The 22,662-nt window shown below is 35.9% G+C and overlaps 1 protein-coding gene and 1 long non-coding RNA gene across 4 annotated transcripts in view; one reads left to right on the forward strand and one right to left on the reverse strand.

Moving 5' to 3' along the window:
* Positions 1–15,249, forward strand: part of LOC124111127 (probable basic-leucine zipper transcription factor Q) — a 38,844-nt gene extending 23,595 nt beyond the window's left edge. The window contains exons 8-18 of one of the 3 annotated variants that reach the window (XM_048399586.1): positions 882–968; positions 2,642–2,699; positions 4,772–4,888; positions 5,375–5,440; positions 6,674–6,739; positions 7,973–8,038; positions 9,272–9,337; positions 10,571–10,636; positions 11,870–11,935; positions 13,169–13,234; positions 15,051–15,249. In XM_048399586.1, the coding sequence (XP_048255543.1) occupies positions 882–968; positions 2,642–2,699; positions 4,772–4,888; positions 5,375–5,440; positions 6,674–6,739; positions 7,973–8,038; positions 9,272–9,337; positions 10,571–10,636; positions 11,870–11,935; positions 13,169–13,234; positions 15,051–15,127 (801 nt within the window). In that variant the 3' untranslated portion in view covers positions 15,128–15,249. The remainder of the gene's footprint in view (positions 1–881; positions 969–2,641; positions 2,700–4,771; positions 4,889–5,374; positions 5,441–6,673; positions 6,740–7,972; positions 8,039–9,271; positions 9,338–10,570; positions 10,637–11,869; positions 11,936–13,168; positions 13,235–15,050) is intronic. The other 2 variants (XM_048399587.1, XM_048399588.1) reach the window with 2 other exon arrangements.
* Positions 15,250–18,524: 3,275 nt separating this feature from the next.
* On the reverse strand, positions 18,525–20,754 carry LOC124111089. The gene is made up of 3 exons (XR_006857381.2): positions 20,708–20,754; positions 19,737–19,846; positions 18,525–18,870 (listed from the first exon to the last, which is right to left on the reverse strand). It is a non-coding gene; the product is annotated as an uncharacterized LOC124111089 (long non-coding RNA).
* Between the last annotated feature and the right edge of the window lie 1,908 nt (positions 20,755–22,662).

Below are 22,662 nucleotides of genomic sequence, written 5' to 3' on the forward strand. Positions count from 1 at the left end.
CTTGTAGTTATCGTCAATCATGTTAACTCAGGAAGAAATCTGTCAAAACCATGCATCATAACTATCAACATTTGACTTGACTAAATAACATGAAGACATGTCCATTCCTCTTTTGTACTGGCTGGCAAAGTTCCATAGAAGTCCATAGAAAGAGTGGTCCAACAATATACCACCAAATTCCACTCTCAAACATAAATTGGGTACAATGTGTGAAGCCCATTTCTGGTGTCCCCCGCCGTGATATTGCTAGAATATTGCTAAAAGCAGCGTAAAACCAAACTCACTCACTCACTCACTCACTCACTCACTCAAACATAAATGATATTCCTAATTAGTGGGTACAATTAGGAAAGGATTTTTCTTTAAATTCACAGAAAATATTTGAGACAAGTGGAATTAATACTATGTGGAGTCTCAAAAACTCTAAGGCTGTGCTTGTTTTAAAATCTCAGATAAGATTCAACGTTCATTTATGTCAGGACTTATTTTTTATATTTTTCAACTTTGTACACCACTATCCCACATGAAAAACTTAAGAAAAAACTTCATTCTTTGAACCATTGAGCATTTGTCACTAAATGTCATGACCATAGATATAGCTACGTCTCTATCTTCAAAGGATCTGGACAATGTATCAAGAATGAAAGCAAATGTCATCTGATGCTTACTCAAAAAATGATATGTGAAATACTGCACTTCCTCATTGACATCGGCTCTCAGATTTGACAAATTGAGAAAAAAAGTTTATTTCATAAATTCCTTAGTTATAGAGAATTCTAACCGACAATTTCTCCAGTGTGGAAGATTCTTATGAAGAATGTAACCAATGCTTAGATATTCAGAGGGAACTCTTTTGAAATATCTTGTTCATGATGTTTCAGATATTGAAAGCTTTGTGTCCAGCTGCATTTGATACAGTGCTCAGTGACAGCGAAATAAGAGAAAATATTTCCAAGGGGGCAGATAAGGTGTGTATTTGCATTATCAAGCATGACACTGATTAGCTCACCTGACCATGCTGACTGAAAGTCAAGTGAGCTCATGTCATGGTGCGTTGTTCATTGTCTGTACGTTCATCTGTTTTTTTGGATTGTCCATGGTATATCGGTTTTCCTCCCGGTGTTAACTTTTGTGTTTTCCACATCTCCCTGGAAACTACACATATTTTAACAGAATCATGTAATACCTTTTGGGGGCATATTTTGATTTTTGATCCAGCTGTGGCATTTGACTTTTGCATACTCACATTTTTCCTGTGTTACTGGGGGGCACGGGTGGCCCAGTCATCTTTGGTGCCGCGATTCGCTGTGCAGGGTTCATCCCTTGGGCACGCCAGAAACCTATGATTGTGGGTTCGAATCCCGGTTCGCCCCGTTTATGTTTCTAGGTTTGTCAGCACCATACCCCTGCTCGTGGTTTCACTGAAGTGGTAAACGTCTGAGACCTGCATCAGTTTGGGCTTTCCTCCCACATTAATTATAAGCTGACATGCTATGATTTAACTGGAATAGTGTTAAAAGCAGCGTTAAACCCAACTCACTCACTCCCTCCGGTGTTACTGTATTTTCAAGTTCTGTGGAGATGAAACTTTGTGTGAATCATCCCAGCTAAGATGTCTCTGAAACTGCTCACAGAATTTATGTGATGTGAGTTTGAATCCCATCAATGGTAATGAAACGGACATCTTATTTCAAAATGTATTGAAACTGGCCATATATGTAGTTAGTAGTAGGGTCTGATATACATGTTTCATTTTTGATGATGACATAAATTTTGACCTTGATTCAACCTTTACAGCATTATAGTTGTGGTATCATCAAAGTGATACTGCTCTCATTGGCAATAAAAATCAAGGAGGTTCCAAATTGGAAAGCCATATCTTAGACCCGCTGCACACTAGCCTGCCACCATGTTTCATCTGATTATCAGTAACATTGGAGAACAATAGTAAAAAAATTACAAAAAGTTTTAAAATCTTATTCTTAAGAAGCACAGGGCTTCATCTTTGTTTGAATGAAATGGCTACAAAGAGATTTAAGTTTTTTATGTCATCACTGTTTGCATCGTCCTAAATGCAAAAAATATTCTTTTTGCACCAGTTTTATTTTAACTCAATATAGATGTTTTAAAAAAAATAATCATTACTTCCTAAGTGAGGTGAGCTACTGAACCTTAAATTTTAACCCAATTTTCTTCAACTATATATTCTTCTTTTTCCTATAACTATTTAATCGGTGAATATCTTTGATTATCCAGTGCATTAAATCTCCATTTTATTATGATAAACACCCAAAACCCACTGACCACCATACCTTTTTTTAAAGTCTAGTTCAAATGACACAGTACTTAAAACAGATGTTCAATTAAATTACATTCCTTCACTATGACTGAAATTAGCAGCAATATTACCAGCTAGCACCGGAACATTTTGCAGTATGATGACCTCCTTGCCCCGTTCAGGAAAACATATATCCAATCTTCTGATTTGTTTAAGTGTATAGAAAGCCTGCTTGAACAAGGCAGTAATTTTGAATGTGTATCTGTGCAACTTCCCGGAGTTATGTAACCATTCATGCATACATCATCTTGTATTTACTGTGCTGTAAAACAAAGCAAAACAGTTCTTGTAAACTTTTTTCAGTATAAGCAGAATATGAGTCCTCCTGTTCAAGCAATGGAAAAGATGTCTATTACAAAGGGTAAATATGTTTTGTCTTTGTCTCTTCCTTTATACATATGCATGATTATGCAATGAGAAGCGTTATGTGCAAATGAACAACGAACAACAATACAATCACGGCTGTGTAAAACTCTCAGTATTAAAAGTGTACATAAATTTTGGGAGCCATGCGATACCGCGCGTAGTAACCGAGGTAGCGCTTTATCGAAGAGCCCAATAGCGAGGGATCACTGTACCTTAAGTATTCTAATACCCACTGTTGATTCCTCTATATAGCTGAAATATTGCTGACTTGGCAAACAAGATGATTCTGGCTTTACCATGGAGTTATTTACAGGCTGTCATGCTATACTGGTAGTTTTAATGTTCCTGATTGCTGCTTGAAACATTCACTGATTGAAGAGAATATTCACTTGTGTTATTAAAAAGAACATTTTAACAACCTTGAATACTTATGCAGCATGGTCAAGTGAGACTGAGGCAGGTGTAGATGGTTCACTGCACACAAGTTTGTGTGCTGGAGCTTCACATCAGTGTAACTCTTCCATACCCCATGGGACGTTTTCAGTCAAATAATTGTTCCTATTGACCTCTTTATAAGGTCAAGGTCACTGAAGGCCCCATTAAACATGGTTCATGAAATTCATGTTTCATTTGTAAGAAAACAAGGAACGTTACAATCAGTGAAGATACAATATAAAAAACTTACCATATTCGACGTAATAAGTGCCCTGCTCTTATAAGCGTCCGTGGTGATATTTGCTAATATATTGGCTAGTGAACAATCCCAATTAGCACCTCTTCCGATTAATCAATGTACACAAAACCTATTATTCGTGTATAATACGCACTCGTGTGTTATATGCACCCTTAATTATGGGCAATTAAATTCTGGAAAAATATTGCACAGACTTTTCTTTTGTATCATTTTAGGTACATAAACCTAGTATTTTACGATCTTTCAACTCTGTTTAGTTTTAATCAAAATTATATTCTGATAGGAGCCCACTATTTCTAATTTTGAGAGCACCCTGGGCGCTTATTACGGTCGAATACGGTAATCAAATGTGGAGATCCCTTTTCCCTTCACTCAGGGAGTAGTTGTAAAGAGTTGTAAAGAAGTGAAGTATTCCTGAGGTTGGGTCTCGATCAGATTAGATATTTGGTTGACCTTTATTGCAAGTCAATGTCCCCAGAGGTCACATTGCGACATTTCTCTTTCGGAATATTTACTTTTGTTAAAGACAATACCAAGCATTTTTCAATCAGTGTATATTTACCATAAACCACAAACATCAATTTTGAAAAATCTTTAATATCCTTTTTTATCAAACACAAGTTCTAGGTATTTAAAACAGTGATGTCATATATGCCGATACAATGGGATTCAGATTTGTTCAAGCCATGTCCAGTCACAAAATATTTTTATTTAGAATTAGTCAAATTAATTTAGGCACATAGATCTAAAACCTTTATGAGGATTAGTAGGTTTGAATTGAAGAATCTTCTATTGTGGATGATGCTTTTAGCATCATCTTCTAAGGAACTAAAAAGCTCAGAGAACTGACAATTTTGTATAATATTTAGCACAACATTGGGGCTCAGAATTAATGTGGAATTTTGAAAAAGATTTTTTTTGTTGAATTTCATTTATCAGGCAGCAGCTTTGTGCCAAAGATAAGTAATAACTTCAAGTTTCTTTAAGGCGCCATCATCTGCACTAAACTTTGGCCACTGTTGTTGATGTTGCCAAAATTAAATGTCATTCACCTCAGAAGGTGCTAATGCTCTGATAATTCCATGAATTTTTGTTACCATGACAATGAAATAATAATACTGCTACATTGATAATATACTGTACTTCAGCATCAAACAGACCACATTACAAAGCCAATTAAAAGCTGCACTATCCTTACTTTAATTGTTAAGATTTCCCTAGTACTGCATATAACATTCAGCTGAGAATGTGGTCAGCAGCCTTGCATGTTCTATCTTTTATATGCTTAAAGTTTGTACTTGTAAAACGCAGTATGCCAAAATACTGTGTCCTTTAGATTCCTAATTTGTGTTGTTGTTGTTGTTTTTTGTTAGGTGAGCAGCAGCAGCAGCAGCAGCAGCAGCAGCAGCAGCAGCAGCAACAACCACAGCAACAAGACAAACATGATCAACAAACTCTCCGGCAAACTGGTGTACAACTGATACCAAGTGGTAATTTCATTATGATGACTGCACAAGTGTTCAATCCCATTGTTATAACATACCATATGCAGACTCCCGCAATTTGATGAAATCTCCCAGTCTCCCGTATGAGAGACTATTTCTCTTGCAAAACAGCATTTTTCATTAAATTAAAATGTGGCTCCATTGTCCCGCGAGTAAAAACAAAAAAACAGTGTGATATGATGCCTTTATCTGAGCCATAATTAAACTTGTAAATTATCTTCTTCAAGTGTTATTGTCACTTTATTAAAATCTCCCCCTTTGGAGACAAATCTCCCACATTTTGAAAGCAAATCTCCATTGTCGTGACGAGGGGTTGACAGGGCTGCATATGCCTGGGTAGTTACAGGTTTCTAGGGGCCGACATAGTAATGATGGTAAAAGCATACGGTATCTAGGGAACATGTCTGTTGACAATTTGCAGATTTTAATTTTGACTCATACCTTTGCTGATATGATTTTTATTTGATTTAGCAAAAGGGTCCAAACAGCAACAGCAGGCCCCAGAATCTGTTGAAGTACCCCTGGGACAGAATCGAGGTAATTGTGGTGTATTTTTCAAAGACATATGCATGTATGCTGATTCATATAATCACCGCTATTAAAAGAAATTCTGCTGTGTTTTAAATTAGAGCTGATATCATAGAATTGAGAACTCAGTTAATTCAAAATCAAATGTTTCGAGGTAATGTTTCCAATATGTAAGACTTGACATCTTCTGATTAACAAAGTTTGTTTTTTAATTTTTTGTTATTATTAAAAAAATGTTATTATTTATTATTAAAAAAACAAAAAAACTTTGTAATCAGAAGATGTCAAGTCTACAATCAAATACATGTAGGTCAATGTACAAAATCTTAACCTGTCAAGACAGCACAAGTGTTTTCCTGATGTTTCCACATCATCATTATCACCCAACACGACAGACACATGTTCCTCTTGAAAATCATTTACATACATTGGCATATTTGTTTTTTTACTTGATTTAAGCCAAATTCCAGAAGGGGAATAAGTTTCAAATTAACTTTTTTGTGCTCATTTTCCCCTCTGAATCTACATGATCTATTGGCACATTTCAATAATAATGAAAGCCTCAGAGTACATCGATATGGAAAGGGAGGTAACTCTTTAACCTGTGATATTCTAAGAAACATTTCAATGTTACGCTGAACCAGATCTTTTCCCATAGACTTCAGTAGTAATGTTATATTTTTTAAAAAGAATTAAGTGTTCAACAACCAATCCATGTACATGTAGCCATAAAGCTGAAATAAAATCACATTTGACATTGACATTTTGATTTCCAAGCACTAGGAGCTAAACACACCAACCCAAGACATAGGCATCAAATGTCACTTGCTTGAAAATATAGTGGGCACATTCAGCATAGATAATGATAAAAACAGGACTAAAACAGGTCAGGTTAGGGTGGATGTTGATCTTTAGAAACATCAAAATCTTACACAATGCCATCCAATCATCGCTGCTTGTTTCTTTACTGCACATTTCATCTTCCCTACCAAAGCTATGTTATAGGGGATGGCTGCACAATTGCCTTTGGAGGCAAACCTCCCACTTTTTGAAAGCAAATCTCCTCCATTGTATTGATGAGAGGTTGACAGGTCTGCATATGCCTGGGTAGTTACAGGTTTCTAGGGGCCGACATAGTAATGATGGTAAAAGCATACGGTATCTAGGGAACATGTCTGTTGACAATTTGCAGATGTTAATTTTGACTCATACCTTTGCTGATATGATTTTTATTTGATTTAGCAAAAGGGTCCAAACAGCAACAGCAGGCCCCAGAATCTGTTGAAGTACCCCTGGGACAGAATCGAGGTAATTGTGGTGTATTTTTCAAAGACATATGCATGTATGCTGATTCATATAATCACCGCTATTAAAAGAAATTCTGCTGTGTTTTAAATTAGAGCTGATATCATAGAATTGAGAACTCAGTTAATTCAAAATCAAATGTTTCGAGGTAATGTTTCCAATATGTAAGACTTGACATCTTCTGATTAACAAAGTTTGTTTTTTAATTTTTTGTTATTATTAAAAAAATGTTATTATTTATTATTAAAAAAACAAAAAAACTTTGTAATCAGAAGATGTCAAGTCTACAATCAAATACATGTAGGTCAATGTACAAAATCTTAACCTGTCAAGACAGCATAAGTGTTTTCCTGATGTTTCCACATCATCATTATCACCCAACACGACAGACACATGTTCCTCTTGAAAATCATTTACATACATTGGCATATTTGTTTTTTTACTTGATTTAAGCCAAATTCCAGAAGGGGAATAAGTTTCAAATTAACTTTTTTGTGCTCATTTTCCCCTCTGAATCTACATGATCTATTGGCACATTTCAATAATAATGAAAGCCTCAGAGTACATCGATATGGAAAGGGAGGTAACTCTTTAACCTGTGATATTCTAAGAAACATTTCAATGTTACGCTGAACCAGATCTTTTCCCATAGACTTCAGTAGTAATGTTATATTTTTTAAAAAGAATTAAGTGTTCAACAACCAATCCATGTACATGTAGCCATAAAGCTGAAATAAAATCACATTTGACATTGACATTTTGATTTCCAAGCACTAGGAGCTAAACACACCAACCCAAGACATAGGCATCAAATGTCACTTGCTTGAAAATATAGTGGGCACATTCAGCATAGATAATGATAAAAACAGGACTAAAACAGGTCAGGTTAGGGTGGATGTTGATCTTTAGAAACATCAAAATCTTACACAATGCCATCCAATCATCGCTGCTTGTTTCTTTACTGCACATTTCATCTTCCCTACCAAAGCTATGTTATAGGGGATGGCTGCACAATTGCCTTTGGAGGCAAACCTCCCACTTTTTGAAAGCAAATCTCCTCCATTGTATTGATGAGAGGTTGACAGGTCTGCATATGCCTGGGTAGTTACAGGTTTCTAGGGGCCGACATAGTAATGATGGTAAAAGCATACGGTATCTAGGGAACATGTCTGTTGACAATTTGCAGATGTTAATTTTGACTCATACCTTTGCTGATATGATTTTTATTTGATTTAGCAAAAGGGTCCAAACAGCAACAGCAGGCCCCAGAATCTGTTGAAGTACCCCTGGGACAGAATCGAGGTAATTGTGGTGTATTTTTCAAAGACATATGCATGTATGCTGATTCATATAATCACCGCTATTAAAAGAAATTCTGCTGTGTTTTAAATTAGAGCTGATATCATAGAATTGAGAACTCAGTTAATTCAAAATCAAATGTTTCGAGGTAATGTTTCCAATATGTAAGACTTGACATCTTCTGATTAACAAAGTTTGTTTTTTAATTTTTTGTTATTATTAAAAAAATGTTATTATTTATTATTAAAAAAACAAAAAAACTTTGTAATCAGAAGATGTCAAGTCTACAATCAAATACATGTAGGTCAATGTACAAAATCTTAACCTGTCAAGACAGCATAAGTGTTTTCCTGATGTTTCCACATCATCATTATCACCCAACACGACAGACACATGTTCCTCTTGAAAATCATTTACATACATTGGCATATTTGTTTTTTTACTTGATTTAAGCCAAATTCCAGAAGGGGAATAAGTTTCAAATTAACTTTTTTGTGCTCATTTTCCCCTCTGAATCTACATGATCTATTGGCACATTTCAATAATAATGAAAGCCTCAGAGTACATCGATATGGAAAGGGAGGTAACTCTTTAACCTGTGATATTCTAAGAAACATTTCAATGTTACGCTGAACCAGATCTTTTCCCATAGACTTCAGTAGTAATGTTATATTTTTTAAAAAGAATTAAGTGTTCAACAACCAATCCATGTACATGTAGCCATAAAGCTGAAATAAAATCACATTTGACATTGACATTTTGATTTCCAAGCACTAGGAGCTAAACACACCAACCCAAGACATAGGCATCAAATGTCACTTGCTTGAAAATATAGTGGGCACATTCAGCATAGATAATGATAAAAACAGGACTAAAACAGGTCAGGTTAGGGTGGATGTTGATCTTTAGAAACATCAAAATCTTACACAATGCCATCCAATCATCGCTGCTTGTTTCTTTACTGCACATTTCATCTTCCCTACCAAAGCTATGTTATAGGGGATGGCTGCACAATTGCCTTTGGAGGCAAACCTCCCACTTTTTGAAAGCAAATCTCCTCCATTGTATTGATGAGAGGTTGACAGGTCTGCATATGCCTGGGTAGTTACAGGTTTCTAGGGGCCGACATAGTAATGATGGTAAAAGCATACGGTATCTAGGGAACATGTCTGTTGACAATTTGCAGATGTTAATTTTGACTCATACCTTTGCTGATATGATTTTTATTTGATTTAGCAAAAGGGTCCAAACAGCAACAGCAGGCCCCAAAATCTGTTGAAGTACCCCTGGGACAGAATCGAGGTAATTGTGGTGTATTTTTCAAAGACATATGCATGTATGCTGATTCATATAATCACCGCTATTAAAAGAAATTCTGCTGTGTTTTAAATTAGAGCTGATATCATAGAATTGAGAACTCAGTTAATTCAAAATCAAATGTTTCGAGGTAATGTTTCCAATATGTAAGACTTGACATCTTCTGATTAACAAAGTTTGTTTTTTAATTTTTTGTTATTATTAAAAAAATGTTATTATTTATTATTAAAAAAACAAAAAAACTTTGTAATCAGAAGATGTCAAGTCTACAATCAAATACATGTAGGTCAATGTACAAAATCTTAACCTGTCAAGACAGCATAAGTGTTTTCCTGATGTTTCCTCATCATCATTATCACCCAACACGACAGACACATGTTCCTCTTGAAAATCATTTACATACATTGGCATATTTGTTTTTTTACTTGATTTAAGCCAAATTCCAGAAGGGGAATAAGTTTCAAATTAACTTTTTTGTGCTCATTTTCCCCTCTGAATCTACATGATCTATTGGCACATTTCAATAATAATGAAAGCCTCAGAGTACATCGATATGGAAAGGGAGGTAACTCTTTAACCTGTGATATTCTAAGAAACATTTCAATGTTACGCTGAACCAGATCTTTTCCCATAGACTTCAGTAGTAATGTTATATTTTTTAAAAAGAATTAAGTGTTCAACAACCAATCCATGTACATGTAGCCATAAAGCTGAAATAAAATCACATTTGACATTGACATTTTGATTTCCAAGCACTAGGAGCTAAACACACCAACCCAAGACATAGGCATCAAATGTCACTTGCTTGAAAATATAGTGGGCACATTCAGCATAGATAATGATAAAAACAGGACTAAAACAGGTCAGGTTAGGGTGGATGTTGATCTTTAGAAACATCAAAATCTTACACAATGCCATCCAATCATCGCTGCTTGTTTCTTTACTGCACATTTCATCTTCCCTACCAAAGCTATGTTATAGGGGATGGCTGCACAATTGCCTTTGGAGGCAAACCTCCCACTTTTTGAAAGCAAATCTCCTCCATTGTATTGATGAGAGGTTGACAGGTCTGCATATGCCTGGGTAGTTACAGGTTTCTAGGGGCCGACATAGTAATGATGGTAAAAGCATACGGTATCTAGGGAACATGTCTGTTGACAATTTGCAGATGTTAATTTTGACTCATACCTTTGCTGATATGATTTTTATTTGATTTAGCAAAAGGGTCCAAACAGCAACAGCAGGCCCCAGAATCTGTTGAAGTACCCCTGGGACAGAATCGAGGTAATTGTGGTGTATTTTTCAAAGACATATGCATGTATGCTGATTCATATAATCACCGCTATTAAAAGAAATTCTGCTGTGTTTTAAATTAGAGCTGATATCATAGAATTGAGAACTCAGTTAATTCAAAATCAAATGTTTCGAGGTAATGTTTCCAATATGTAAGACTTGACATCTTCTGATTAACAAAGTTTGTTTTTTAATTTTTTGTTATTATTAAAAAAATGTTATTATTTATTATTAAAAAAACAAAAAAACTTTGTAATCAGAAGATGTCAAGTCTACAATCAAATACATGTAGGTCAATGTACAAAATCTTAACCTGTCAAGACAGCATAAGTGTTTTCCTGATGTTTCCACATCATCATTATCACCCAACACGACAGACACATGTTCCTCTTGAAAATCATTTACATACATTGGCATATTTGTTTTTTTACTTGATTTAAGCCAAATTCCAGAAGGGGAATAAGTTTCAAATTAACTTTTTTGTGCTCATTTTCCCCTCTGAATCTACATGATCTATTGGCACATTTCAATAATAATGAAAGCCTCAGAGTACATCGATATGGAAAGGGAGGTAACTCTTTAACCTGTGATATTCTAAGAAACATTTCAATGTTACGCTGAACCAGATCTTTTCCCATAGACTTCAGTAGTAATGTTATATTTTTTAAAAAGAATTAAGTGTTCAACAACCAATCCATGTACATGTAGCCATAAAGCTGAAATAAAATCACATTTGACATTGACATTTTGATTTCCAAGCACTAGGAGCTAAACACACCAACCCAAGACATAGGCATCAAATGTCACTTGCTTGAAAATATAGTGGGCACATTCAGCATAGATAATGATAAAAACAGGACTAAAACAGGTCAGGTTAGGGTGGATGTTGATCTTTAGAAACATCAAAATCTTACACAATGCCATCCAATCATCGCTGCTTGTTTCTTTACTGCACATTTCATCTTCCCTACCAAAGCTATGTTATAGGGGATGGCTGCACAATTGCCTTTGGAGGCAAACCTCCCACTTTTTGAAAGCAAATCTCCTCCATTGTATTGATGAGAGGTTGACAGGTCTGCATATGCCTGGGTAGTTACAGGTTTCTAGGGGCCGACATAGTAATGATGGTAAAAGCATACGGTATCTAGGGAACATGTCTGTTGACAATTTGCAGATGTTAATTTTGACTCATACCTTTGCTGATATGATTTTTATTTGATTTAGCAAAAGGGTCCAAACAGCAACAGCAGGCCCCAGAATCTGTTGAAGTACCCCTGGGACAGAATCGAGGTAATTGTGGTGTATTTTTCAAAGACATATGCATGTATGCTGATTCATATAATCACCGCTATTAAAAGAAATTCTGCTGTGTTTTAAATTAGAGCTGATATCATAGAATTGAGAACTCAGTTAATTCAAAATCAAATGTTTCGAGGTAATGTTTCCAATATGTAAGACTTGACATCTTCTGATTAACAAAGTTTGTTTTTTAATTTTTTGTTATTATTAAAAAAATGTTATTATTTATTATTAAAAAAACAAAAAAACTTTGTAATCAGAAGATGTCAAGTCTACAATCAAATACATGTAGGTCAATGTACAAAATCTTAACCTGTCAAGACAGCATAAGTGTTTTCCTGATGTTTCCTCATCATCATTATCACCCAACACGACAGACACATGTTCCTCTTGAAAATCATTTACATACATTGGCATATTTGTTTTTTTACTTGATTTAAGCCAAATTCCAGAAGGGGAATAAGTTTCAAATTAACTTTTTTGTGCTCATTTTCCCCTCTGAATCTACATGATCTATTGGCACATTTCAATAATAATGAAAGCCTCAGAGTACATCGATATGGAAAGGGAGGTAACTCTTTAACCTGTGATATTCTAAGAAACATTTCAATGTTACGCTGAACCAGATCTTTTCCCATAGACTTCAGTAGTAATGTTATATTTTTTAAAAAGAATTAAGTGTTCAACAACCAATCCATGTACATGTAGCCATAAAGCTGAAATAAAATCACATTTGACATTGACATTTTGATTTCCAAGCACTAGGAGCTAAACACACCAACCCAAGACATAGGCATCAAATGTCACTTGCTTGAAAATATAGTGGGCACATTCAGCATAGATAATGATAAAAACAGGACTAAAACAGGTCAGGTTAGGGTGGATGTTGATCTTTAGAAACATCAAAATCTTACACAATGCCATCCAATCATCGCTGCTTGTTTCTTTACTGCACATTTCATCTTCCCTACCAAAGCTATGTTATAGGGGATGGCTGCACAATTGCCTTTGGAGGCAAACCTCCCACTTTTTGAAAGCAAATCTCCTCCATTGTATTGATGAGAGGTTGACAGGTCTGCATATGCCTGGGTAGTTACAGGTTTCTAGGGGCCGACATAGTAATGATGGTAAAAGCATACGGTATCTAGGGAACATGTCTGTTGACAATTTGCAGATGTTAATTTTGACTCATACCTTTGCTGATATGATTTTTATTTGATTTAGCAAAAGGGTCCAAACAGCAACAGCAGGCCCCAGAATCTGTTGAAGTACCCCTGGGACAGAATCGAGGTAATTGTGGTGTATTTTTCAAAGACATATGCATGTATGCTGATTCATATAATCACCGCTATTAAAAGAAATTCTGCTGTGTTTTAAATTAGAGCTGATATCATAGAATTGAGAACTCAGTTAATTCAAAATCAAATGTTTCGAGGTAATGTTTCCAATATGTAAGACTTGACATCTTCTGATTAACAAAGTTTGTTTTTTAATTTTTTGTTATTATTAAAAAAATGTTATTATTTATTATTAAAAAAACAAAAAAACTTTGTAATCAGAAGATGTCAAGTCTACAATCAAATACATGTAGGTCAATGTACAAAATCTTAACCTGTCAAGACAGCATAAGTGTTTTCCTGATGTTTCCTCATCATCATTATCACCCAACACGACAGACACATGTTCCTCTTGAAAATCATTTACATACATTGGCATATTTGTTTTTTTACTTGATTTAAGCCAAATTCCAGAAGGGGAATAAGTTTCAAATTAACTTTTTTGTGCTCATTTTCCCCTCTGAATCTACATGATCTATTGGCACATTTCAATAATAATGAAAGCCTCAGAGTACATCGATATGGAAAGGGAGGTAACTCTTTAACCTGTGATATTCTAAGAAACATTTCAATGTTACGCTGAACCAGATCTTTTCCCATAGACTTCAGTAGTAATGTTATATTTTTTAAAAAGAATTAAGTGTTCAACAACCAATCCATGTACATGTAGCCATAAAGCTGAAATAAAATCACATTTGACATTGACATTTTGATTTCCAAGCACTAGGAGCTAAACACACCAACCCAAGACATAGGCATCAAATGTCACTTGCTTGAAAATATAGTGGGCACATTCAGCATAGATAATGATAAAAACAGGACTAAAACAGGTCAGGTTAGGGTGGATGTTGATCTTTAGAAACATCAAAATCTTACACAATGCCATCCAATCATCGCTGCTTGTTTCTTTACTGCACATTTCATCTTCCCTACCAAAGCTATGTTATAGGGGATGGCTGCACAATTGATACGGTTTGCACATCTGTTATTCAATTCATACATCAGTGAACCAAAAAAAACCACAATGTCAATTCACAATAAGCATGTTAATACATGGCGCAAAATTTGGATTATTATGTGTTTGTTGGGAGCGTGATACTCACACACGTTTCTTTTTAATGTGAACAGCACACAGTGATTTAGTTATCAGGTGCTCACAAAAACACTTTTGTTTAACCGTAAATACCCCTTACACAATGCCATCCAATCATTGCTGCTCGTTTCTTCACTGCACATTTCATCTTCCCTACAAAACTTATGTCTAAGGGGATGGCTGCACAACTAATACTGTTTGCACATCAGTTTTTCATAATAAGAAGGCTTTGATAATTACATACTTACAGGTTAAGATTACAAACAGTTTATTTCTATGATTAAATCTACTTCATTAGCAAAGGTCAAGGTTAACTTTCTTGTTTATAGTTCTTCAGCGTCATAAATAATAACATTAGCCCTCTAGACCATTGAAAATATTTTGAGAATAAAGGAATGCAGAAAATAGACTATAGTGCCAATATGAATTCTTCTTGGCCCTGAAATTGACATCATTTTCTGTGATATATATAGTTAAAAAGGTTGCACTTTTTTATTAAGTATGTCAAAGTTCTATCACAAATGCCTTGTGTTTTGTTAAAAAAAGGTTCAACCATGTGTACTTTTGTCTTATCATTTTCTAACACAATGTTGCAAGACAAGATCTCAAATATCTAGGGTAGCGACAAAGCCTTATTCATGTTAAAACTGCATGGTTATATTTGTTTCCATTTCAGGAGAACCAGACAAGCCTCCGAAAGATACCGGCATTTCCGGAAAATTTCAGAACTCAAAGATCATCAGTGACAAGTAGATAGCCAGGGCTATGCTGGGAGGCCTCAACTCTACTTAAGTCATATCATTCCTGTAGTTCCTTAGTGCTCACCATTATCAGTGCTGTACAATTTAAATGGAATTAAATTTTGTTGAGGCTGATCATATTGTTCAATGTGTTTATACATTCTCGAATTGAGTCAGAGGTGTGGAGATGTTGTCCTTGGACTTTCCACCTGTCAAAATCTGCTTTTCCCAAATTGGAGGCTGCTTGTCCTGAAGTTTATGTGCACAATGTTTGCAGCTGGTTTGTGCAAACTAGAGTCCATCTTTTCAAAGCCACTGTATTATTGTACAAAGGACATGTGTGTCCAAAATCAATGTCACACGATACCTGACATGCATGAGTGACATATCAAGATACATGTTGACCACATTGACTGTTCCATCACAGGATGTAGAGATTATGGTATCATGTTAAGATATATTTTCTATATCTTTTATATATCCATATCTTGTGATGTTTTGTGTTAGGCTCTGGAACAACAATCAGATTCAGGTACGAGCCCATCCTACATTGTCAGGAACACGCTCACCAACCCCGATACAGACTGTATGTTTGTTTGTTGTTAGGCGACTATGCTTGTCGTAAAAAGTGACTAACGGGATTGGGTGGTCAGACTCGCTGACTTGGTTGATGCAAAGCCACTGTATTATTGTACAAAGGACATGTGTGTCCAAAATCAATGTCACAGGATACCTTACATGCATGAGTGACATATCAAGATACATGTTGACCGCATTGACTGTTCCATCACGGGATGTAGAGATTATGGTATCATGTTAAGATATATTTTCTATATCTTTTATATATCCATATCTTGTGATGTTTTGTGTTAGGCTCTGGAACAACAATCAGATTGAGGTATGAGCCCATCCTACATTGTCAGAAACACGCTCACCAACCCCGATACAGACTATTATGTATGTTTGTTTGTTGTTAGGCGACTATGCTTGTCGTAAAAAGTGACTAACGGGATCGGGTGGTCACTCGCTGACTTGGTTGATGCAAAGCCACTGTATTATTGTACAAAGGACATGTGTGTCCAAAATCAATGTCACAGGATACCTGACATGCATGAGTGACATATCAAGATACATGTTGACCGCATTGACTGTTCCATCACGGGATGTAGAGATTATGGTATCATGTTAAGATATATTTTCTATATCTTTTATATATCCATATCATGTGATGTTTTGTGTTAGGCTCTGGAACAACAATCAGATTGAGGTACGAGCCCATCCTACATTGCCAGGAACACGCTCAAGTAGTATAGTTTCTAAGTCCATTTTATCAGTTTTCCAGTGTGATCTCTTTCTCTTTCCATGAAGAGAAAGCATCTTTCCAGTATGGGTTAGTAATAGTGGAACATTCTTCAATGAGGGCTGCACATGAGGCCAGATCATTCATGGGAACATGACACAGGTTACTGAAGTTGTGTTTACAGAAGTATCATTTAATTGTTGCAATCTTCAGTGAGTCAATAATGGCTTTTAGATCAGTCATTCTTAATCCCACTTTGTCAAAATCCTTTTTCAGGTATACTGTTTTTATTTTGTGAAACCAGATGAAACCAAAAAGCTTCTCTCTTGATTATCAATGAAGGACTTTGGAGGATGAGCCGGCCCCAGGAACATATGCACCAGAGTAGATCATTTTATACTTTTTATCACTATCATCTTACCAATAATTTCCTTTTTTCGGTTTTCCTAAATATTTAAAATTATTTGTATTCTTGTTCTGGTATTAATTGCCCACAAATCATCTACTTGGACATTGAGAATTATACCAATCCATATTGCCTTGGTTTTATCAATGTTAATTTTTGAAACCTGACATTCTGTATAAAATGGAAAGGGTGTCCTTGAGACTTATCATTTGAGCCCTCCTGAAACATTGAGTACCATGGGCGTATTGTCCTAGCTTGTGTTCTTGGTCATTCAATACTATTCCTTTAATATTAATCTTAATTAGGATCATTGTACCTAAAATTTAGGCAACAAACAAAAATATGTACGGCAAAATAAGATCTCCTTGTCTACATCCTCTAGAGTAAGAAAACATGTGGCAATTTGGGATAACAAATGATGTGGTATCTTTAGGTAAGATTAATATCTATTTTTTCATGATTGGGCCGAATCCAAATTTTCTGAACATTACACCAATAAATTGTTTTGGAACTGTATCAAACACATTCTTAATATCTATCAACAGCAGTTTTTAAGAGACAAAGATGAAAAGTGTTTGTGGCAACATAAGGGAAGATAGGCTTGTGTCTGTATCAGAACAGTGCAGAGTGGCGTATATGGATATATTAATAGCTACGTGATAAATCGCAAAGAACAATGAAGAACAAAGCATGGTTTATTTCATGATAAAACGTCATTTCTGGCGATTCGAATATGCGTTCGCAGCCTGATGACGTCACATATTGGACGACGTTAGTTTTGAGATGAGAGGGAAGTGTCTGGTAAGTTGTTCCCCATCGATGTAGACGGCCTACACAGAACGATCGTGGGAGAGATATGACAATCGTTAGGAGAAAAGGTGCAGATGGTTTGAGGTGAGGATTGTGAGAATACGCGGGAAATACCAAACTTAATCCAGCTGTTCGTAAAATTGGTTCTCCGACATTTCCTTAAAGAGGATGTACATGATGTTGATATCTCAACAGAAAAGATAATAATAAGAAAATATGTAAACAACTCGTGGTCATTGTTTATCGTACAATAAAACAGTGCAGGGATAATAAACCATTCGGGGCTCACCTCATGGTTTTGTCTCCATTCAGTGTTTGTATGCGTAATTCGCAGTAATGACTAGACGTATTTCTGACAACTGCCGTGCAGTACCCAAAGCTCCAAACGTATATAGCTGCAGAATATTCAGGAAGCAGCACCTAGGAAACCGAGCGGTTACCTGGTTAATTTTGGGCATAATCATGTGGAGGTTATAAAGACTACTTTGCCGAATCTGTTCTGATGAGCCACCGTACCACCATGTCATGTAGGATACACGAGCTGTCAGATACCCGTATTTCACAAGTGATTCTGGATGCAATCTGACTATCGGGGAAAGGGGGCTCAACCGAACACTGACGGTTCCATTTGAGCTATATATATACATATATATATATAGTCTGTGAAGTCAAAAGCCTGTTAGACGAGTACTTTGCACACCAATGTATGTACGCGCCCGTGTACCACAATTAACCGCTGCAGGGAGAATAAACAACTGCGCCCCTTTTGGTTTATTCCCCCTGCAGTGGTTTGTTGTAAGATAAACAACAACCACTCGTCGTTTATTTCTTAAATAATGACATCTCATGATCTTTATTACCGGGTCCAACTGTGTTGAATAAAGGAATGAAGTCTGGGGTGTTCATAAACTTTATTATGCACATTGTCTGTTCCTTACCATCAGGATGCTACAGAGGCCATCGTTGATAGGCATCTCAACGTTTTTAACCATTGAGCACCGGTGACTTCATGATACTGTCCATCTCCAACACACCTCCACATGTCAAGTCATGTATATTATTTCCTGATTCGTGCCTGATTTTACATCAAGTTCTTGTTCAACGTGCGTTGCTTCACCGCCTGTAGTCGCCCTGTGATGACTGGCGATGTATCAATGCTTGCCTGGTCAAACGCTTTAGCCATCTCTAAAACTGCCCCTTTCTTCACTTGTATGTTTCTTTTCTCCCTTTTCTTAAAAATCTGAAAATGACACACTTTAACTCTACTTCCTCATATCACTGTGATCTTTACAGTTCTTTTATTGTATCCGAGCTTCAATTTAGTAAATTAATATAAAATATGTTGGTAATGATCAGAACAGCCGAAAAACACATACCATGTACGACGTAATAAGCGCCCAGAGCGCTATCAAAATTAGAAATAAGGGGCTCTTATTAGACTATTATATTGCTGGAAAAAACAGAGTTGAAAGTTAAATTTCGTGGTTTATGTTGACAGCCTGAAATGTTATATACGACAGATATATTTTTCCAGAATTTAATTGCCCATAATTAAGGGTGCATATAACACACGAGTGCGTATTATACGCGAATAAATAAGTCTTGTATACATTGATCAATCGGATGGGGTGCTAATTGGAATTGTTCAATAGCCAATATATTAGCAATTATTGCAGTGAGTGCTTATTAGAGCCGGGCGCTTATTTCGTCGAATCACGGTAACACATATTTTAAGATACAAACAAATATACCAAAGTTAGTTACAGAACATTACACCAGAAATCACAAGAAACTATTATCCTACTTTGCGAACTATTTGTTTCAATAAATCATAACTGTTTGCTTTAATGTGTGCTGGTGATTAGGTGCCTCACTCTGGCAGTGTGGGTTCGAATTCCGGATGGGACTCAACCCAACAAAGTACTAGAATCTGAACTTCACTTAGATGGTGTTATCTCAAATATAACATTGTTACAAATTCATGTATTGATATAGTTTTCGTATACTGCCTTGGTGTGAATTAGGTGTGAATCAAGATCCGGTGTTCGTTATCAAATATAATTTGGTCATCTTAAGCACGTGTACAAAGGAAGATTCTGTTCTTACCCATGCACGTGTTTTCCTGACTACAAACACAAGCAAAGTGACGGCAATCACAATGGTGAATACACCAATAGGCACAGCATACTGATGAATTATCTCCTCCATGGGCGAAGCTGAAAATATATTTATATTCTTGACCTTTAAATACCAGTACCATCTATTTAAGAAATATAATATATAGCTTTAATATTTGTATCTTAATATATCTCCTGTACTGTCTATTAGATCGTGGTTATGCCCCGAATTATTATAGGTAGATCACGAGACGCTAAAGAATGTTTAATTCTGATTGGTCAAAATACCATTAAAATCAGGATTCGCATTCGGTATTGGTTAGTTGGTTTGTGGTTTAACGCCGCACTCAGCAATATTCCAGTTATATGACGGCGGCCTGTAAATAATCGAGTCTGGATCAGACAATCAAGTGATTGATATCATGAGCATCGATCAAAACAATTGGGATCGATGACATGCATCAAGCAAGTCTGCAAGCCTGACCACCCGATCCCGTTAGTCGCCTCTTACGAGAAGCATAGTCGCCTTTTACGACAAGCATGGGTTGCTGAAGACCTATTCTACCCCGGATCTTCACGGGTCCATTCGGTATTGAATGAATTGGACAGATATATAATCTTTACGTTCGAAACCTCCACACTGAAAACACAGTATGAATATCTCCTCATTAGATGATGGGAGGAACCTTTTATACCCATTTTCACCTCTCCTCGCCTCAGATCATTATGAGATTGAGAAAACGAACTGATTTCATCCATTGTTCATTGCGTCACCAGCAAATATTGACACTGAAAACAGGGTGAGGTGAGGTATTATAATGGGGTATAATGTGGCGTTCCAGATTATTGCATTTATATAACGACTTGCATGTAATTAACTCTTGTAATTATGCATCATGTTAGGATCAAATGGTATCATCACAAGACACTGCATCAGGAAATTACCAGCGCCATACTTACGAGTCAAAACACGGCCTTGAACTTAATGGTGCAAATGAGAGTAACCTCCCTTTGCTCCTCTCTCGCCCAAGCTCCTTCCCAGCGCGTGACACCTTCGTTACACTCTCGGTAACATAGTATAGAGAGCTCCGGGAACGTACTATCGCTGTGAGGAGCTTGCTCTCTCGCCCTCAAATAGGGATACATAGACATATATTATGTATGAGTGGGTACTCCGATTTTATGAAACCTCAAGAAGCCATCTTCTTAATTGACGTACCTGGTCATTCTACCAAATGTGGCATATTGACACTGAAACAGGGTTAAATAAATTTATTTGTTTTGGCATGAATCTTTTAACCTATGTCACTTACTGTTTATATTAAATATACTTTGCAGCGAAGTTTGCACGACATTCATTAATAAAGAAATGTGAAAAACACCAGAAATCTACATCAAATGTCATTACAACAACATATTATTGATACCATAAATGGAGTGATTTCTAATATTAGTTACAATCGGGTTATTTAAAGTTTACTGAAATAGCGCATGATTATATACTCAATACCAAAGGGCCCACCGATGTGAATAAATCACAAATGATATGGTGTACAGATTTCTGAAATGTTGTATCTTATAGATCAAATATAATAAAATCAAATAGATAACTAAAATGTTTTTGACGCAAAATTAACTTTGAACTAATAACATTCAAAATGAGGTGCAGAATAAACACGAACGTTAAGTTATAGGTACGGAAGCCTTTTAGGGCCATTTGTTTTTTTAAATTTTTTCGATACTATCTTGAAATTTCAAGATACTAAGTTGAAATTTTAAGATAGTATCGAAAAAAATAAAAAAACAAATGGCCCTAAAAGGCTTCCGTATATAGGTGCATTATCATGTTCTTTATAGATACATTAGTGAGGCTGGAAGCAGAAACACATTGTTGTAATGACAACGCTGTTGTGGGAATGTTGTGGTCATGACGTCTGTTGTGTTGATGACTGCATACAAAATACCTCCAGGCAACTAAAAATGGTTTGGCAAAGACGTTAAAATGCATATGATGTTATTCCTCAGAAAAAGTATAACAGATTTGAATTATATACCATTTAGACACAAATTCATGCTGAAGTCATCACCACAACAGCAAATCATGTTGTGGTGATGACTGTTCTGGTAATGACAGTTCAATAGAAAATGACCCAAATAACCGTCAATGTACATTAAAGTTTGTGAAACAATCAGAAAAAAACCTTCTCCTCTTCATAAAAGTAACTCTTAACGGGAAGTATTATGTTTTAATAAGAAATATGCAAATAAGGACACCCAATCATCGTTCAACTGTCATTACTGGTCAAATATACACTCAGACACAATACATTTATGTTTGGATATATCCTATTGATAGTGTTGAAATACAGAAGTGAAAAATGTTTTCATAAAAACAAAATGAGAATAACATGTGTTAGTCAGGGCCATCATTTTGCCATTTTGTCGAGAATGACACAATGGTATCACACGATCGATATATTGTGTATATCCTTATAACGTGGCAATTTATTAAACACACAGTGTTTTGACTAAACAATTATTGTACTGTTGTATATATACAGGCCCGCAGAAACTTGAACTTGGGGTCGGTGGTTCACGGAAGGAAATATTAAGTGTGGCGTATTGATCGGAACACGTGATCAAATGATCGACAGATGATTGACTGGTCGGTATAATGAATAGTGTATGTTTTTAGTCTATGACCTTTATTAATAATTTCCAATATTTCTCAATCTTCTGGATTGCATGAGATTAAACGATAACAACCATTGGTTGATTGATACAAGCGTTAGCTTGAGGTGTAAATGTTCAAATCTAATATAAGCTGCTCTAATTTCAAGATGATCTCAAAAGTCAACATTCGTACGTTGTTTGTACTTAATGATTGCGAGGGGGCACGGGTGGCCCAGTCGTCT

Source organism: Haliotis rufescens, unplaced genomic scaffold (assembly GCF_023055435.1).
Source record: "Haliotis rufescens isolate VD_foot unplaced genomic scaffold, xgHalRufe1.0.p SCAF_2, whole genome shotgun sequence".
In the NCBI taxonomy this organism is placed as follows: Eukaryota; Metazoa; Mollusca; class Gastropoda; order Lepetellida; family Haliotidae; genus Haliotis; species Haliotis rufescens.